Genomic DNA, 15,376 nt, shown 5'->3' with positions numbered 1-15,376 from the left:
TAACTTCATGGCGACAATTCAACTTGAAAGGCAAACTGATCCACATTCAAATTGGTTGGAATTGACTAAGTGTGTTGACTAAAAATAGTGAACCTATATATGACTATTTCTTTGTAGTTCTGTATATGGGCTCATTTTCATATTCCATCTTAAGCAGTTGATGCCCATATTAATGTAGTAGGGACATATATAAATTAATAATAATATGAAGAGGCGACTTATCGAAATGACAATAAAAACTTGGTGTATTCATTGTAGCTCATTCTCAATGGAGACGTAATTTTCAATCTTATGGTTCTAGATACTGTGATTAAAGATACATTGACCATATCAGAATAGTGAGTGCATTACTGCAATTCGGTTGCTTCGAAACTGAGGTTTGAAATATCACATAAAAAGCACTTCTGAAGCATGGATAACGTTCAGAAACGAATTCCATAGGAAATTTCAGAAAGACCTGTTTCTTGTCTAGATACAAATCAAGCCTACCATTCAAACGATCCAAAAGAAAACCTTTTTTACTGGACATTTACAACGAACTCGCAGAATTTAATAACGATAACAAACAGACTAATAGTAATATTCACGATAACGAGGCGTTCATTTGAGAACGATATATTTTAGAAGTAGGATATAACTCGCGCTTATAATCTAACACCAAAAAAGGAAAACAATAAACAATAATAGTAACACTCGTTAGAGGTATTACAAAATACCTTCTAATATAACCCGTTATTGTTCCCAGAACGAGTAAAATTGGCAGCCTCCAGGCGTTTCGGTTTGAATTAACTGCATAGCAGTCATAAATGATTCTCATTGTCTTGTTATAATTAATTTTCTTTGTTGTTATCGATGTGTTTTGTGTCTTTGTTCATAAAAAGTATTGAATTTTACGGTCTCTGGCGACTATTTTTAAATTACTGAAACTAACAAGATTAGTTTCATCAGAAAATAATACGGAGGGTACTACCCGTTATTGCCCAAACATTAAGTTTCTGATATGCCTTCTCTACTTCTGCACATCTACGTTAGGTTAGCTAAACGCCCCATCTCCTATCTCATCCTATATAAAAAAAATAAATAAAAAAAAACAGATCAAAAATTAAGTGGCTGGGAAATAAAAAGATAGTACCGTACATAATGATGTCTTTAGAAGATTATTCTTTTAATATTATGAAACTGAGACACGCAAGAAAACGAACAATAATTTTTACAAAACTCCAAATACTTAGCACCGAATGTGTATTGTAGTTTAAACGTCACACGTTAGCTTTTTTGTTTGACAAATACGGTTCATCCGTTAACCGTATACTACCGATGCAATGGCAAAACGTGCAGCAATGTTTACCACTACCAAAACGCAGACGACCGAAAATTCAAGTTCTTATAAAAGACAATCAAGGCCAAAGTATGAATCGTATTTGAGGGCAAATAAGTGACACGAACTTAATATTTCTGTTCACACAGCGTGACGTTTCATCACCCGTGACGCCGTCATTCTTTGCTCATGGAAGTGAACGCACAATAACTAAACAGGTCAAACAAAATGGACGACGCCGATGTTGAAAATCTTGCGTGCAAAAATAAATGACATCCATGCAGATTTTGAACAGGTTCTAAAAGTATGCCTGTACTTTAAATTGATTTTTTTTTACTAGTTAATTGCTAATTATTGGTTATACATGTGGATTCAAATTATTTATTTATGAATGAACAAAATTACTATATTGTTTTTACTTTGTCTCTTTCGAACTTACGTGGGTTGTTGGAACTTTTTCAGTCTTTTTGGATAAATACAAAATTATCAAATATATCCCAATTTTAAAGTGAAAATATAGCGCAAATACAAAAATTCTATCTGATACAAAATTCATTGAATGTATTGCCCGTAGAAATGTAACGGATCAAATGAAACGTATTCGTGTCGGTGTATAGTAAATTTCTTGGACCACTTATAATAGTTATGTCAATTCTTGCAAACAGCGTCCATGTTCCACCAAAGCGAAAGCATGGCTAATAGATGTCACATTATTTCACAAGCAAGGGAAGTTCGATTACACATTCAATTTATTTTTAAATCAGAGAAAATCCTAATGCCTAAGAGGATATTTATTGATTGCAAGAAATAACGAGTCTGTGAGCTATGATCCCTCATATGGAGTTATAAAACAAGATACGCTGTAGAATATAGCCACGCTAACATTGGCTAAAAAAGGACCAATTACGCATAATACCATTTGATTCGAGGATTAGTATAAATCAAATCACACACAGAGACAACAAATAAATCCATGGGTGCAAAGTAATTACACGTTGCTGGATAAGCTGCAGCTTTTTAATTGGACGTCTTGATAAGAGCTTAAAAGAGAAGCGCTGATAGAGGGAGGGGCGGTTGTTAACGGAAGACGAGAACGAGCTCAGGAAATTGGCCCTCAAGCCGGGCTCCAGACATAATTCATAAAAAGAAAAAGGCGAGAGAGGAAAGCGATATGATATAAATGATGTAAGATGGCAGTCAGAATCATTGTGGTTGTTTGGATTCCATTGAGCTCAAGGACAATCAAGTCGGAATATCACGTGATAATTTCGGTGAATTTTTTAATTCTATTCCAGCTTCGAAAGTATTAAACTAAATTTTAAATTCGTCAATAAGTATAACTGCACGTTAAACTTAAAACTGTATAAAGATGTTCTTGTAAACTTACTGATAATATACGTCGAAAAACTCGTTATATGATGTATTTGCCGACTAATCGCAATCTAACTAGCAAAGTAGATCATAAAAATGTCCGATGCTAGTTGATGGAGTAGAAGAATAACTTTATTCCGCTCTAATTCCTTTTTCCCCGTAGGCGAGTTCAAAACCGGCTCAAGGGTGTTTATTAGATCCACGTTGTGAATAGGAAGTTTAGTGCGCATGTGCAGAAATAGAAAAAGGCGAGAGAGAGAAGCGAGGAAAGATTAGTTTTCAACTTCGCTTTCCAGATGTCGAAGAAACTTTGAAAGAGAAGGCGGCAGAACGAAGAGAGAATTTTCAAGGTAAGATAATAATTGTTTTTATTTAAATTCTAACACTGATATACCTAAGTCCCAATCTAGGAGTTATACTTCCTTTAAGGTTATTACGAAGTCCAGTCACGGAATCGGCAATTGGACTTTAATTTTTGATTAAATTTTTGTTCAAAGCACAATTGTTCTTTCGAACGACATAACTAAAACAGAGCGGTGCTAAATATGATGAACCATGATTTAATTGAATAAAGCGTCATATTACAATTTGATTTTAGACTGCTGAACTCTTGCCTGGGTTCGAGATACCCGTAATATTTCTCCGAATCGAAGTCAATGCTCAGAAAGTGAACAAGCTTACAAGTTTGAAATCGGAAATGCCTTAATTATTCACTATTAAATATGTCTGAAATATCAAATAACAGTATTTGTAGAATTGAAAAAAAATCGGGTCAACTTTTTGTGAATGATAGTGATAGTGTTTCAAACTATATTTTAAGTTTCTCTTGGCAACGGTCAGCACATTATCTGGACAATGAAACGATCAATGAAAAGCGTAATCGAGAGCAGAAATAGGACATCATCGTTCATGCGTGACGGATACACGCAAATCCGTGTGAAAATCGTAACTCAGTGTTCCCAATGATATTTTCCATTCATAAAAAATCAAGGTTGTAGTGAAATTGAGACATTTGAATGTCGTAATAGCATGAATTCGTTATAAATAGTTGTAGCATATTGTTAACCAAATCAATGCTCTTTTGAAATGAACAATACAGTGTGGCATCATTTAATCGCAAAAAATAATATGGGAACACTAACGCTTGACCGACGTAAAAACTAGGGCAGCGGATCGAGTAAACAATGCTTTCGGAACGCCGTTCGTTCTGAGCGATTGTTGGCGATTTAAAATACGCGGGTCGTCCGTATGACTAATCGACATCAGCTTCGACGAAAACTAAGAGCGAAAAACATGACCATAAGGCCGACTGAACCGCCGCAAGCTAGCGTCGACTAGTTTAGTACATGTATGACAACAACAGTACGAAATCACTATGTAAAGAGAGGGTTTTTAGGCAGAAATGACTATGAAAATAGTCTATTTAGCATATCTAAATTAAGCTATGTATAGCGCATGGTAATGGTTACGAAAGCGAAGTCAATTTTTGCCACTAAGGTGTGAAACTTCTATGGAACAGGCCGAGTATAATAAAAAGGCGTTGGCAAGTTTCTGAAGTTTTCAATCTTAGAGAGCAACCGTCATCGATAGTATGATTCAGATACAGAAATTTGTGAAAATGTGTCAATGATGGCGTGTTGGACTAGTTGAATTTCACTTTAAACCTGCTATTTGTACCGGTATAAAAATTCGCCATTTCTAATCTAACTTTAGAAATTGTATGGAGAAGATGTTACGCTTCGACGTTAGAAAAGTCAGGTTTCAAATTCGTAAACAATATGGCGAACTTATTATTCAACAGCTGAACGTAGATTCGAATGGTCAACGGTTTCCGACCTACGTATGTGACGCAGTTGCGTGTGTATGTAATGTGGAAAAAGCTGGAGGAAGCGGTGCGTCCGTCCGGTATTACGTATCGAATAACATTTTAAATAGTATTAGTTCCTGATCATACGTGTACAAATGATGGGCAGGCGTTTCAATATGATCACCACCATACGTAAGTGAATCTAGAGAAATTTTCAACAATTTTATTGGAATAAATTTTTTAGAGATTTATTGCGCAAGAAATGATGATTTATTCGATTTTATATCCCCTAAAAATCTCATACCCATGAATCACAAATCCCGTATTAAACGGTCCATTTTGATTTATAAAACGTCATTTTTTGAATTCTTCATAGTTCGACTAACGCAGCATCCAGTTAAAAGTAAATTAAGTACCTTTTCGTCGACAAAAAATGAGATTTTTCACATATTCAAGCTATGTAACAAACCCACATAGCAAGCGTAATTAAGCCTTGTTGCGGTACCAAGCGCGTAGGTGTCATAGTTGAGTTGTTTATCTAAGCGAGTGAGTCACGACGTTCTTCAAACCAACCAATCTCGACATCAAAATATTTTCGTCATTTTTGTCGTTGAATCATCGAGCTAACATGCAATTTTCATCTGCCGAGAATGGCCAAAGAGTTACCCGCCTTGTCGAGTGCGGAACATATTTCGCCGTGTATAATGGAAGTATCCGATCATAAAATGCGCAAAACCAACAGTTGCCTAATTACGGCTATAAAGTAAAATGAAAGTAAGACTATTTATTACCAGAGTCCACGTACGTTACTCACATTGATGCAATATGTGCGAAAATGATAAACGGAGATAAATATTTTAAAGTATTTTATCCAATCGTTATATACGTTCTATTTCTATTCTATCGGGCCTGATGTTGTGAACTTTCCCAGGAATAAGTCCCCTGTTTGTTCGGTTCGTCTTTTAAGACAACGAACTATATAATTTGAAACGGAAAGACTTACTCTTAGAAAGTTCGTAAAATCGGTGCTTCAAGTTCAGCAAATTCCCAGAACTTCGATCGATTTATTCGTATATTGTGTTGCTGTTGCGCCCGGTATTTCTAGTATTCAACCACCTCGATCATAGCCACACTCGAATCGTAGATAATTTCGAGGTTAGGTTTGCGATCTATTTTGATACAAGGTGGTTTCCCTTCGAGAGAAAACGCGGGAAATCCCGGGTTCTTCCGGTGGGCCTTGGCTTGTCGTTGTAGAAGGGCAAACATTCCAAGGCTCAGCGCAAAAGCTTTTCACAACACACTACCCATTATAAAAGATTTGTAGCATCGGTTCAATCTAACAATATTTTGGTTGAAAAACAAATGGCGGTCGAAGCATTGAACTTTCTAAGGAATAGGTTTGTCTGACATAGAGAATTGAACCTATTCCAGAAGGCTCAACACGACGTCTCGCTACAAACATCGATTGAACAGTAAAGTAATAACACACAGTGAAATCAATAAAAATCGCCCTGAAACGTTGCCTTGAATACATTTTTTACTGAGACATCTTCGTGTCCATGCGCTCAGTTATGGAATCAGACGAAGTTTCCCGGTACAAATAAATCATATATACCAGTAACTCTTCTAGCGTGGATGCAAATGTAAAATTCATGAGGCTACACCTTGAACTGACGTAAATGACAGCTTAAAAAAAAAACGATCTCATTTATATGATTTCTTTTCGGGTAACCTGAGATGATACCGCTGTTTTTATATAATAAAACCATCACGGGCGTTTAGAGAAGGCATACAAATTGACATATTCAGCGAGTCGCTCGATTTCTTCAATAAAGAAACACCTAATGACAACACTATACGGTTGTACAGTCTCGATTGCCATCAGGTAATGGTAATCACAGAGGAAACGGCAATTCTTATAGATACACTCGGAAAACCATGACGATCAGAATTTGAAACTTCCATGGAACAGGCCGTTTTTACGTTTTCTTCTGCCTGGACCTGGAGTTTTTCATCCTGGTCAGTCATTTTCTGCTGCAGAAGATTTTTGTTTATCTTGTAACCAAGGTTACCAGCGAAAAACGACTAGCTTATTGGTTGCGGAACTTCCGTAGGAACAGGCTTTTGTTATTCGATCTCAATTTCAAGCCTTTTCCACGAAGTTTTATAATCATTTATGTGTCTTCCATCAATTTTTGTAATCAAAAGAATATGGATAGTTGATAATTTTTGTGTGAACAAACTTTTTTAATGTAATTTCAAAGAGATTTTCTGTCTGCCGCCGTACGTGCTCATCCATTTTTTTCAACTTTTTATACAAACTTATATTTTGAAACATTCTTGACATATTAATGTTATGCTGCTTAAGAATTTGCAACGTATGTTGATCCCTTCTGTCATGTAACTATTAAATATCTAACTGGACGATGAGCTAGGAACATTCAATGGAAAGAGCTAGCAATATTTTATATAAGTATAAAGATCCAGAAGTTTCTTGGATGTTTTCGGGCATTGACATGAGCTTCAGTCCAATAAAAAATGGTTGAAGGGATTTCTAACTCTAAAACATGAATGCCAAAAGTCATTGTCATCTTGGCAATAGATCCAAAACACCAGTACTTGGTAAATTTACTCCAGATTAGTGTTCGGAACTTTCTTATGAACAGGCTGGTCAGCGAGTTGCACAAAGATAACTCCAGCCTATTCTAAGCGTTCCAAATTTTTTTCTGGCACACACATCGATGAAACCGATCAAGAAAAAGTTTCCCAATAGTTTTTAAATATCAGAGATGATGGTGAGTTAGGCACTCCTTGTGGTGTATCTCCCAATGCTCGTTTTAGTTACTTTTAATAAATTCATAAATTGCTGGGAATAGATGCCAAAGATTCATTGTGTAACACTGTTATTCATTGATAACTTGTTGGAATGAGCTGGGTTAGAAAATATTTTTAATGATGATTGTAAATCACCCGTCGTTGAAATCTATGTGATTTATCATGTAATTGCGTAAATTAAAATACTTAAATATCTCCTAGGCTTGAAACTTGGTATCATGTCAAAAAGATTGAAAGTGATTGCATTGTTGTATCTGATTGGCCTCTCAAACAAATCATTGTTTTGATTTGAATGCCACCAGCAAAATGACATAATTTCGGTATTTATCAATAGAATCGTTCCAGCTTTCTTAATTTAAATTTATCTGTTCCAGCTTTTCCCACTTTTAATTGCATATATTCACCCATTTACTAACATACTACAATAAGGGCCAAACTTTGAATAAACCAACTAAACTAAATTTGAATAAAGCTCAAACATTCAAAAGAATTATTTTTTGAAACTAGATTCAAAATCAGTGTTGTATCATGCAATTGTAGTTGCAAAAATTATGCGTCACCCTAGAATTGTCAAAGTATTTCTCTAATTCATACTCACCCGTGATAAAGAGAAGATGGTGCGAAGATAGATTTATTGTAAGTATAATGACTTGATGGAGAATTGTGTGGACGCAAATGTTCTATCTTCAGATGATTTTTCTTTTTTGTTAAACCCCAAATTTTTTTTATTGATTCCAACTTATCTTTCGCTTCTTTTCTTGTCAAAGATTCCATGCTGTTCAAGATTCCAGGAAAACATTTAAAATTTTAAAGTAACCGAATTTTTCGAATAGAACCAATTCTTTGAACAATTATATGGTTATTCAAATCCGACTTATAAAATATTTAGCAAATCGTAGTTTTTTCTATCTTTAACAAATTAAATTGATACTACGATGTTTTGTTTAAACTTCTGTGGAAAAAGTATCTATTTAAAGGCAGGAAGATTAAAAAATATAATATGCGAAACGATATGTAAATAAGAAACTGATAAAGCATTTATTTCAAGCTTCATGCTTGATATTTGACCTGGATTTACACAATTCATGTTTAGTAGAGATGTTGAAGGATTTCTGTTGAAACAAAATTTGACACTGAATTCGCGTTTCAACTTTTAGGCAAAATAAATCCAATCCACATTAATTATGTTGAAATTTGAAATACGTAAATATGTGGATATAGACATTATGTCACAATGTTTGACGTTGTAATGAAACATTACCGTGTTGTAATCTTTTCATGGACATTATACCTGTACATAAAATGACTTGATTGGAGTCTCTCCCATTTGTAAATACTTCCATCACCGCAACCAGAAAACAATAACATTGGAACTTTTTTTGCTGAAAAAAAATGTTAAAAGTGTTAACAGCTAACGAGAGATTGAGATAGGGCAATCACATACACATAAAAAACACAGCCACATATACCACAAAACTTCCAGGCATACTCCAAAGAAAGTGAACAAAATTTATGTACAAAGCATCCTAATTCCTCAAACTTTTGGGTACAGTCATTACAGATAGGAATTCAAGTAAATTCTTTTCATGTTTACATAAGTAATTAAGAAAATAATATGGTTTGCCATATTTTATTTATACTAATAGCTATGACAAAATAGAAGCTAAAAGCTCCACCAAAAATATGCGTTTGAAATATGAATCTACCTGTTATTGAAATGAATTTACAATATTGTTTAGACAACATTTCGATTAAAAAATTGATGATACTCACTGTAGCAGACACTGTCTATAGGATGTTTGCATTTAAGAGCAGTCATACAACCGAATGCATTGTATTTCCATACAATAATTTGACGCCGGTGAGTTGTACCTTAGAAAAATACAATCATGTTTCAATAGTATAACAAGGTATATCCTGTGTTCATACTTTTCAAGTTATTTTGAGGGGAATTGTTAAAGGTACCACAAAATTAAATAATAAGCCAACAACAAAACCAAGTTCAGTTCATTTGAATCGTTTTCTGCTGGAATGTAATCACTGAGTTGCATTTAGATCTATGTATATTGTTCATCATTCTCACTGAAGTTTTTAGGATAGGTTTTCATAATTATTCAGGGAAGAGCAAAGCTGATAAGATGTCTTAATCATATGACGAACCACAGCCTCTCATTCGGTTATCAGTCCATGTCAGGTATTTGATTAGTTAACAGTTATTTGTTTCAAATGCAAGAACTCAACAGCAGGAGAAGCTGTAATCAGCCAGCGGTTGAACCTCTCTAATACAACAAGGAGTCCAGCAATTCACTCACACATAATTATACTGCGAACCTGTGGACCTGCACAAGCAAAAATGTATCTTACTGAATATTCCCCTATTTTTTTACATGAATTAAATCATGCAGTGAGGTTAAAACAACACGATCATAAATATGGAAGATTTCACTGCTTACCAACAACTTGTGATGATTCAGGATTATATCTAAGCTTAAATATTTTATGTTGTGATTCTTCTCCTGGATTTGGTCCAGTTTGAAATGTAGGTAAAAACTCTGAAACCTGAGAAGTTGGTAAAATTTGTCAAAGAAAATTGAGATATAGGTACGTAAGTACGTTTATTGTTTAAAGGCAGCTGTTAAAGTGGTAGGCTTAACTGTATTGGCATCTCAAATTATACATATATCCAGTTAAAATTCCATGCCCCCCACCTCACTCAAGATGTAATAAATTGGGTAGGCAATGAAGAACAGGTACCAGTAAGATATCAGCTCTTCGAAATTACAAGAGTTCATTACTTATCGCTCGTACAAAATGTTGTTCAAAGCAAAAAGCGTGCATAAGCAAAGTATACAAAAACTGTAGAATTTTGTATTTTCTGTTGATAAAAAGGATTTAAATCTTAATAAAAAGTTCCTAACATTTACAAATCAGGTATAACTTTCAATTGTTGGCAAAATTAATTGTTGGCATGCCAAAACTTATATCAAAATATTTATATTTTTATACTGTCGCAAGCGAGCTGATTAACAAGCGCATTAAATATCACCAAATTAACTCACGTTCTCTCCAGCTTTTGGATCGTACAATGTAGCATGAGGAGCTCCAGATGCAACCCAAACAGTTTTTGCTCTTGATACATAACATAAACTAGTTATTGTATGTAGGAAGATGGTTTCAAGTTCATGTCTCAGCTTACCATCCTGCGACCAAACTTTTACTGTTCGATCGAATGATCCTGTCAGTAACCTAGATTTAGGATGTAACATGAATTATTGAGAGATATTTATAAAAAATTATGAAACTAAATAGCAGAGATGTTTGACAGCAATTGAAAACAACGGCATCAAGTATCTTAACGGTGGAACACTGATTAGTTTTCAATCATTAGTATTAGAATTTACATTCTTATCTTCAGTGAGAAAAAATATCAGATTCTAAGATGTTTTTTCACGCTTTTCACACATTTTGCATGGATGAAGATTACAAACGTATATGTCTTCATCAGAAATAAGACATCACGAAAAGAGCAATTCAAATAATATACTATGCAATTCAAGAGTCTTGCTGCCCACTAACATGAGTATAATTTTTTAATTTGCTTACTTTACATCAAGTTGTGTGAAGGGGCGGAAGCCTATGGGCAGGGGGTATATTCACTTGGCTAAGACAGACAGTCCCCGGACTCGTAATAGAACTAAAACTAGGAAAATCGGAATAAAATTATGGCCTAACCCTAACCTGGTACACATACTACGAGAGTAACTATAGATCTACTAGTGCAAAGGCATTAAAGGATTGGAAGTTAGTATCGCGGAACTTCTACTGATAGTATAAGTAATATAGCTGTGGAGTTTTGATTGAAACAGAGTTTCTCATACCCTGATAAAATAGGTATGTATAGAATCAATATCAACCAACTGTTAAACTAGATAACTGTCATCTGTGTGAATATACTGGATGCCAATATAAAATATGCCCAGTAAGAAACCAGTAAGGTTTCTCTACTACATGACCTTCAAATAAAGCCTTTATACAAGAAAAATTCAGTTATAAATATTCCGATCTGTGCCACTAGTTAAAAGATTTCGTTATCCAGACCAGAAATACTTTCAAATCAATAAATGATGCCAGATTTTACCATGTGTTGTTCTCATTGTCTTTTACAAGAGACATACATGTTATTCCTGCTTCATGAGCTCGTGATATTTTATGAATTAAATCTAAACCTTTTGTTCCAGGATAAAGTGTTGTGTCATAAATGCAGAATCTTCCATCAAATCTATAAAATTGTCATTGTATAATTAATACAATTGTATGAATTAATTAAAATTGTAATTGTATAATTGTCTTCAAATTGAAATCTTGAGCTAACAAATGTTAAAAAATGGATTTCATACTGTAGCTTGGTTTTGAGGACAACGTTAAAGTCCGAATGCTAGGGCTCATATCTATCTATGTTCATAACTTAATTGTCTGTAATTTCATTGCTTCAGTGTGTATGAAACAGACATATATTTGCACAAGCTCACAAGCTTAAAGCTTGGTTAAAGAACCTCTCAACATCTTTTCACTGATGTTCTATGGCACAGGGTTAGATTGTTCATGTAATACTTTTGGCTTTGTAATGTGGCCATTACCTGTTGTGATGTCATTTTTCTGTACCGGGGGGACTCCAAAATGAACAATCTTCTATTTCACATTACACATTAATAAGACTACTTAATCAAACAGGGTGAACCAAAAAACAGAACCCACAAAGTTACTTTCTATGAAAATGAAGAAAATTTATTCAACACTTCTAATTTTGTATGGTTGCATTCAGGAGTTTCAGTAATCTAGAAACTTTGCATGTAAGTTTTGTTCTTTAAGAATAATATGCTCCAAATGAACTTGGTTCTGTTTTGGGGTCACATTGCCTTGCCTAATAAACAAACAAACTGAACAAGAAAAAATAGTCCATTTACCCCGCAGTGTACACTCGTGAATCGTGACATATTACGCAAGATATTACATCATTGTGGTGTTCAGCAATAAATGGTTTTCTCAAATCAATAACATGTCCATAGGTTTTTCTCATATCAAGATTGAATATCTTCAATTGTCCATTGAAACTACAAATGAAGTGATGTCGTCTTAAATTGAAACGCATGCAGAAGATAGGCTGATTCATCTGAATAAAACGAAACTCAGTTATGAATAAGACATATAATGGTATGGTACAGTACAGTAGGTACAATAAATGCCAAGTTTTTAAGTATAATGATTCATGATTGGTGTTGGGAACACGTCCACTATTGTACCACCCTAACTGTAAACAAATTTCTCAGCTTGAGTCTTCTGGATATAATTATTTTAAAAATGATTGCTTAACTTCTTGATGTCACAGTGTAGTTCTTGTTATTTCTCATCAGTTACCGATTCCACTATCCTCCATCCATACAAATGAAAGATGCCGTGTGATTAGGATATTTCATGTCATACCTACCTATTTAAAATTATTTTTTAGGCCCAATTGTCAGACAGATTATTGTGGTAAGCTATATATATAACATTCTGCATAAAATTCGCTCCAAATTGACACCAAATTACTATAATCGCATTTTCTCACATAAATTTTGTCCATAACAGTCCCACTGCTCGTCCATGCAATAATATATCCATCGTTAGCAGATGACAATAACAATTTCGGTTCTGACCAATATAAAAAATCAGTCAGCCATCCACGATGCTCATGTGTCGTCAATATTAATTTCCCGCCATCTTGTTCCCACCATTTCATGAGTCCATCTGCCAAAATATATTCAGTTGATTTGTGTAATTATATAAATGTATATAAGTATAATATTGTTTAATAATGGTGTGCTGTATTTTGTATTCACAGACGGAAAATTGTTACACAGAAATTCAAAAATGTTAACATAAGTCTCAGAAGTTTGGTGCATAATGCTAAACATTAGTTTGAAGGTTAACCCATGGAGGTTAATTATGTAAAAAAATATTGACGAACTTCGTTTTTCGCTGAATGGTGCATATAACCATTGGATAATAACGATAGCCTGTCCATGCACCTAAAATAACAAATATTTAGATTCATACCTTCATAACCGGTCACAATTTCTCTTCTCAGTGGGTGGAATCCAATAGCAGTGACAGGTCTTGTGTGAGTATCATTAATCACAAAATGTTTTTCCATAGCCATGCTGAAGCAAAACTAATTGATCTGCATGAAAAAAATGCCTCAATATTCAAACTTGTTTCATATTACTAAAAACCTAACATAGAATAAATCACAACTCAATTTTAGTAAGTAAGTAAGTTTATTTTGACTCCATAATCAGCATAAAAGACGATGAAACAATTGATAAAAACAAAATAAATAAAACTGATTGCAGAATCAGGTAATCGAACGAAACCTTAAGAAGGTTTGAAACAGATTGGAAGGTGTTGTAAAAAGAAGTGATTTGTGTTCGCTCACCCAGAAGTATCAAGTTAATTAAAACACCCATACACTCACATACAATAACATAGACAATATAAAATTAGAAGATAGAAAAAAAACATAAAATATATTACTTCTTGAAAAGCAAAACAAACAAACAAAATAAGACACAAAATTAAAATGGAGAAGGAGTAAAACTTTTAAAAAGTTTAAAACATTAGAAATATCATGTGCCCACTCACCAGCACACCCTCACAAAAACACAAACCTTGTTGAAAGAGTCTTGGGCCTGAAATAAACACACAAAAAATACAGGAATGTATTGAACTTTCGGGCTGTTTATTTTAATTAGTCTATCATATATTACTGTATAGAAAGGATCAATTTCAGAAAAAGAATAGCATTAAATTGATAATACTCACCAAGCTGAAGTATCATAAGAGTAGCAACAAAATCTGTATGCAGACCTGCACGTCGCACAACTGAACGACATCAATTTTACAACTGTTGCTGGATGGACATTGCCCACTTTCCACTGTTGCTGCAGTAACCAAAGACGCAACTTCCCTTTTCTGTATCGCCCACTAGCGGAAACGACATTTGTGGGCGTCTGATTTGCTGTTCGGGTGCAACGGACCCATTGTGGGAGGAAGTTTTATTTCGATATCACCAACAGCGCACGCAGGAAACGCTAAAAAAACCATAAAAACCAGTGATAAATTTTATAGCTACTTGTGCAACCTTCGCTCGCACTAAATAGGGGAGTTGACATAAAAAAATAAACTACTACCGGTAGCTAAATCTTTTTTCTCTCTATTTCTTGTACGATAATACCAGACGACATTAGGCTCGGGATGTTAAAAACCAATTTCTTTAAAATATACTGTCTCAGTGACCCTCGACGTTAACGTTGTGAGCATTCAAAAAACGATATTTTAGTTAATATTCCAATAAGGTATTCCAAACGGTTTTCCAATTAAAATGTTGAACTACGGTAGCTGCACTCGATAAACAATTTGTATCGTTGGTATCGCCTTATAAACAGACATGGTATGAATATCTTTGACCCGTTGCAATAAACCTTCTATGATAATGGATCTAAGGATTTAACAACGGGTTCTCTTTTGTACTAAACTCATTAACAAAAGGTTCCCTCATTTCAGAAGATATATGTATGTCAACAGTGGCGGCGCGTCAATAGGGCCAACCGGGGCAATGCCACGGTTGTTTTTTCGGTATAATAAAAAATATTCGAAAAATACCTCAATATCGGTTGCACAGACTGTCTGCACTAGCCATATTCTCCCGACATGGTTCATTTTTCGCTCGCAAAGCCTTAGCCGAACGTCGACGGGGCGACGCCGATTTTGCCCCGGTTGCTCATTGTATATAGTATTCTCTCTTTTATCTTCCACTCGCCGCGTTTGTCTCGTTTGTTTTCTGTTTCTTTTACTAAGTCATCGGGGCCGATCGGGGCTAGCCCAGAAATTATGACGACACAATGCCGACGTTTCTTACAACAACGTGTTGACATATTCACGCATTCCTTCTCGTTCGTTGGTTGCTTGAAGAGTTGATAGTTTCCTCGCCTTCATTTTTGTCGCTT

General features: G+C 34.7%; 1 protein-coding gene and 1 long non-coding RNA gene across 6 annotated transcripts in view; one reads left to right on the top strand and one right to left on the bottom strand.

Moving 5' to 3' along the window:
- The window catches only part of LOC120332461 (uncharacterized), a 28,169-nt gene extending 13,837 nt beyond the window's left edge, over positions 1-14,332 (bottom strand). Inside the window, exons 1-11 of one of the 4 annotated variants that reach the window (XM_039399710.2) lie at positions 14,193-14,332; positions 14,039-14,059; positions 13,428-13,551; positions 12,940-13,118; positions 12,296-12,501; positions 11,470-11,610; positions 10,391-10,577; positions 9,785-9,890; positions 9,105-9,203; positions 8,623-8,713; positions 7,930-8,106 (exon numbers count right to left, since the gene is read on the bottom strand). In XM_039399710.2, the coding sequence (XP_039255644.2) occupies positions 7,930-8,106; positions 8,623-8,713; positions 9,105-9,203; positions 9,785-9,890; positions 10,391-10,577; positions 11,470-11,610; positions 12,296-12,501; positions 12,940-13,118; positions 13,428-13,530 (1,289 nt within the window). In that variant the 5' untranslated portion in view covers positions 13,531-13,551; positions 14,039-14,059; positions 14,193-14,332. Of the gene's footprint in view, positions 1-7,929; positions 8,107-8,622; positions 8,714-9,104; positions 9,204-9,784; positions 9,891-10,390; positions 10,578-11,469; positions 11,611-12,295; positions 12,502-12,939; positions 13,119-13,427; positions 13,552-14,012; positions 14,124-14,192 lie in introns of all 4 variants that reach the window. The other 3 variants (XM_039399712.2, XM_078119129.1, XM_039399711.2) reach the window with 3 other exon arrangements.
- Positions 2,504-3,485, top strand: LOC120332462 (uncharacterized). 2 transcript variants are annotated; one of them, XR_005568092.2, is made up of 3 exons: positions 2,539-2,589; positions 2,853-3,039; positions 3,288-3,485. It is a non-coding gene; the product is annotated as an uncharacterized LOC120332462 (long non-coding RNA). The 2 variants fall into 2 exon arrangements; XR_005568091.2 differs by having other exon boundaries at positions 2,504-3,039.
- Positions 14,333-15,376: the final 1,044 nt, after the last annotated feature.

This window comes from Styela clava, chromosome 13 (assembly GCF_964204865.1).
Source record: "Styela clava chromosome 13, kaStyClav1.hap1.2, whole genome shotgun sequence".
Classification (NCBI taxonomy): domain Eukaryota; kingdom Metazoa; phylum Chordata; class Ascidiacea; order Stolidobranchia; family Styelidae; genus Styela; species Styela clava.
Note: the sequence above shows the minus strand (reverse complement) of the source record. Positions and strands in the feature narration are given on the sequence as shown.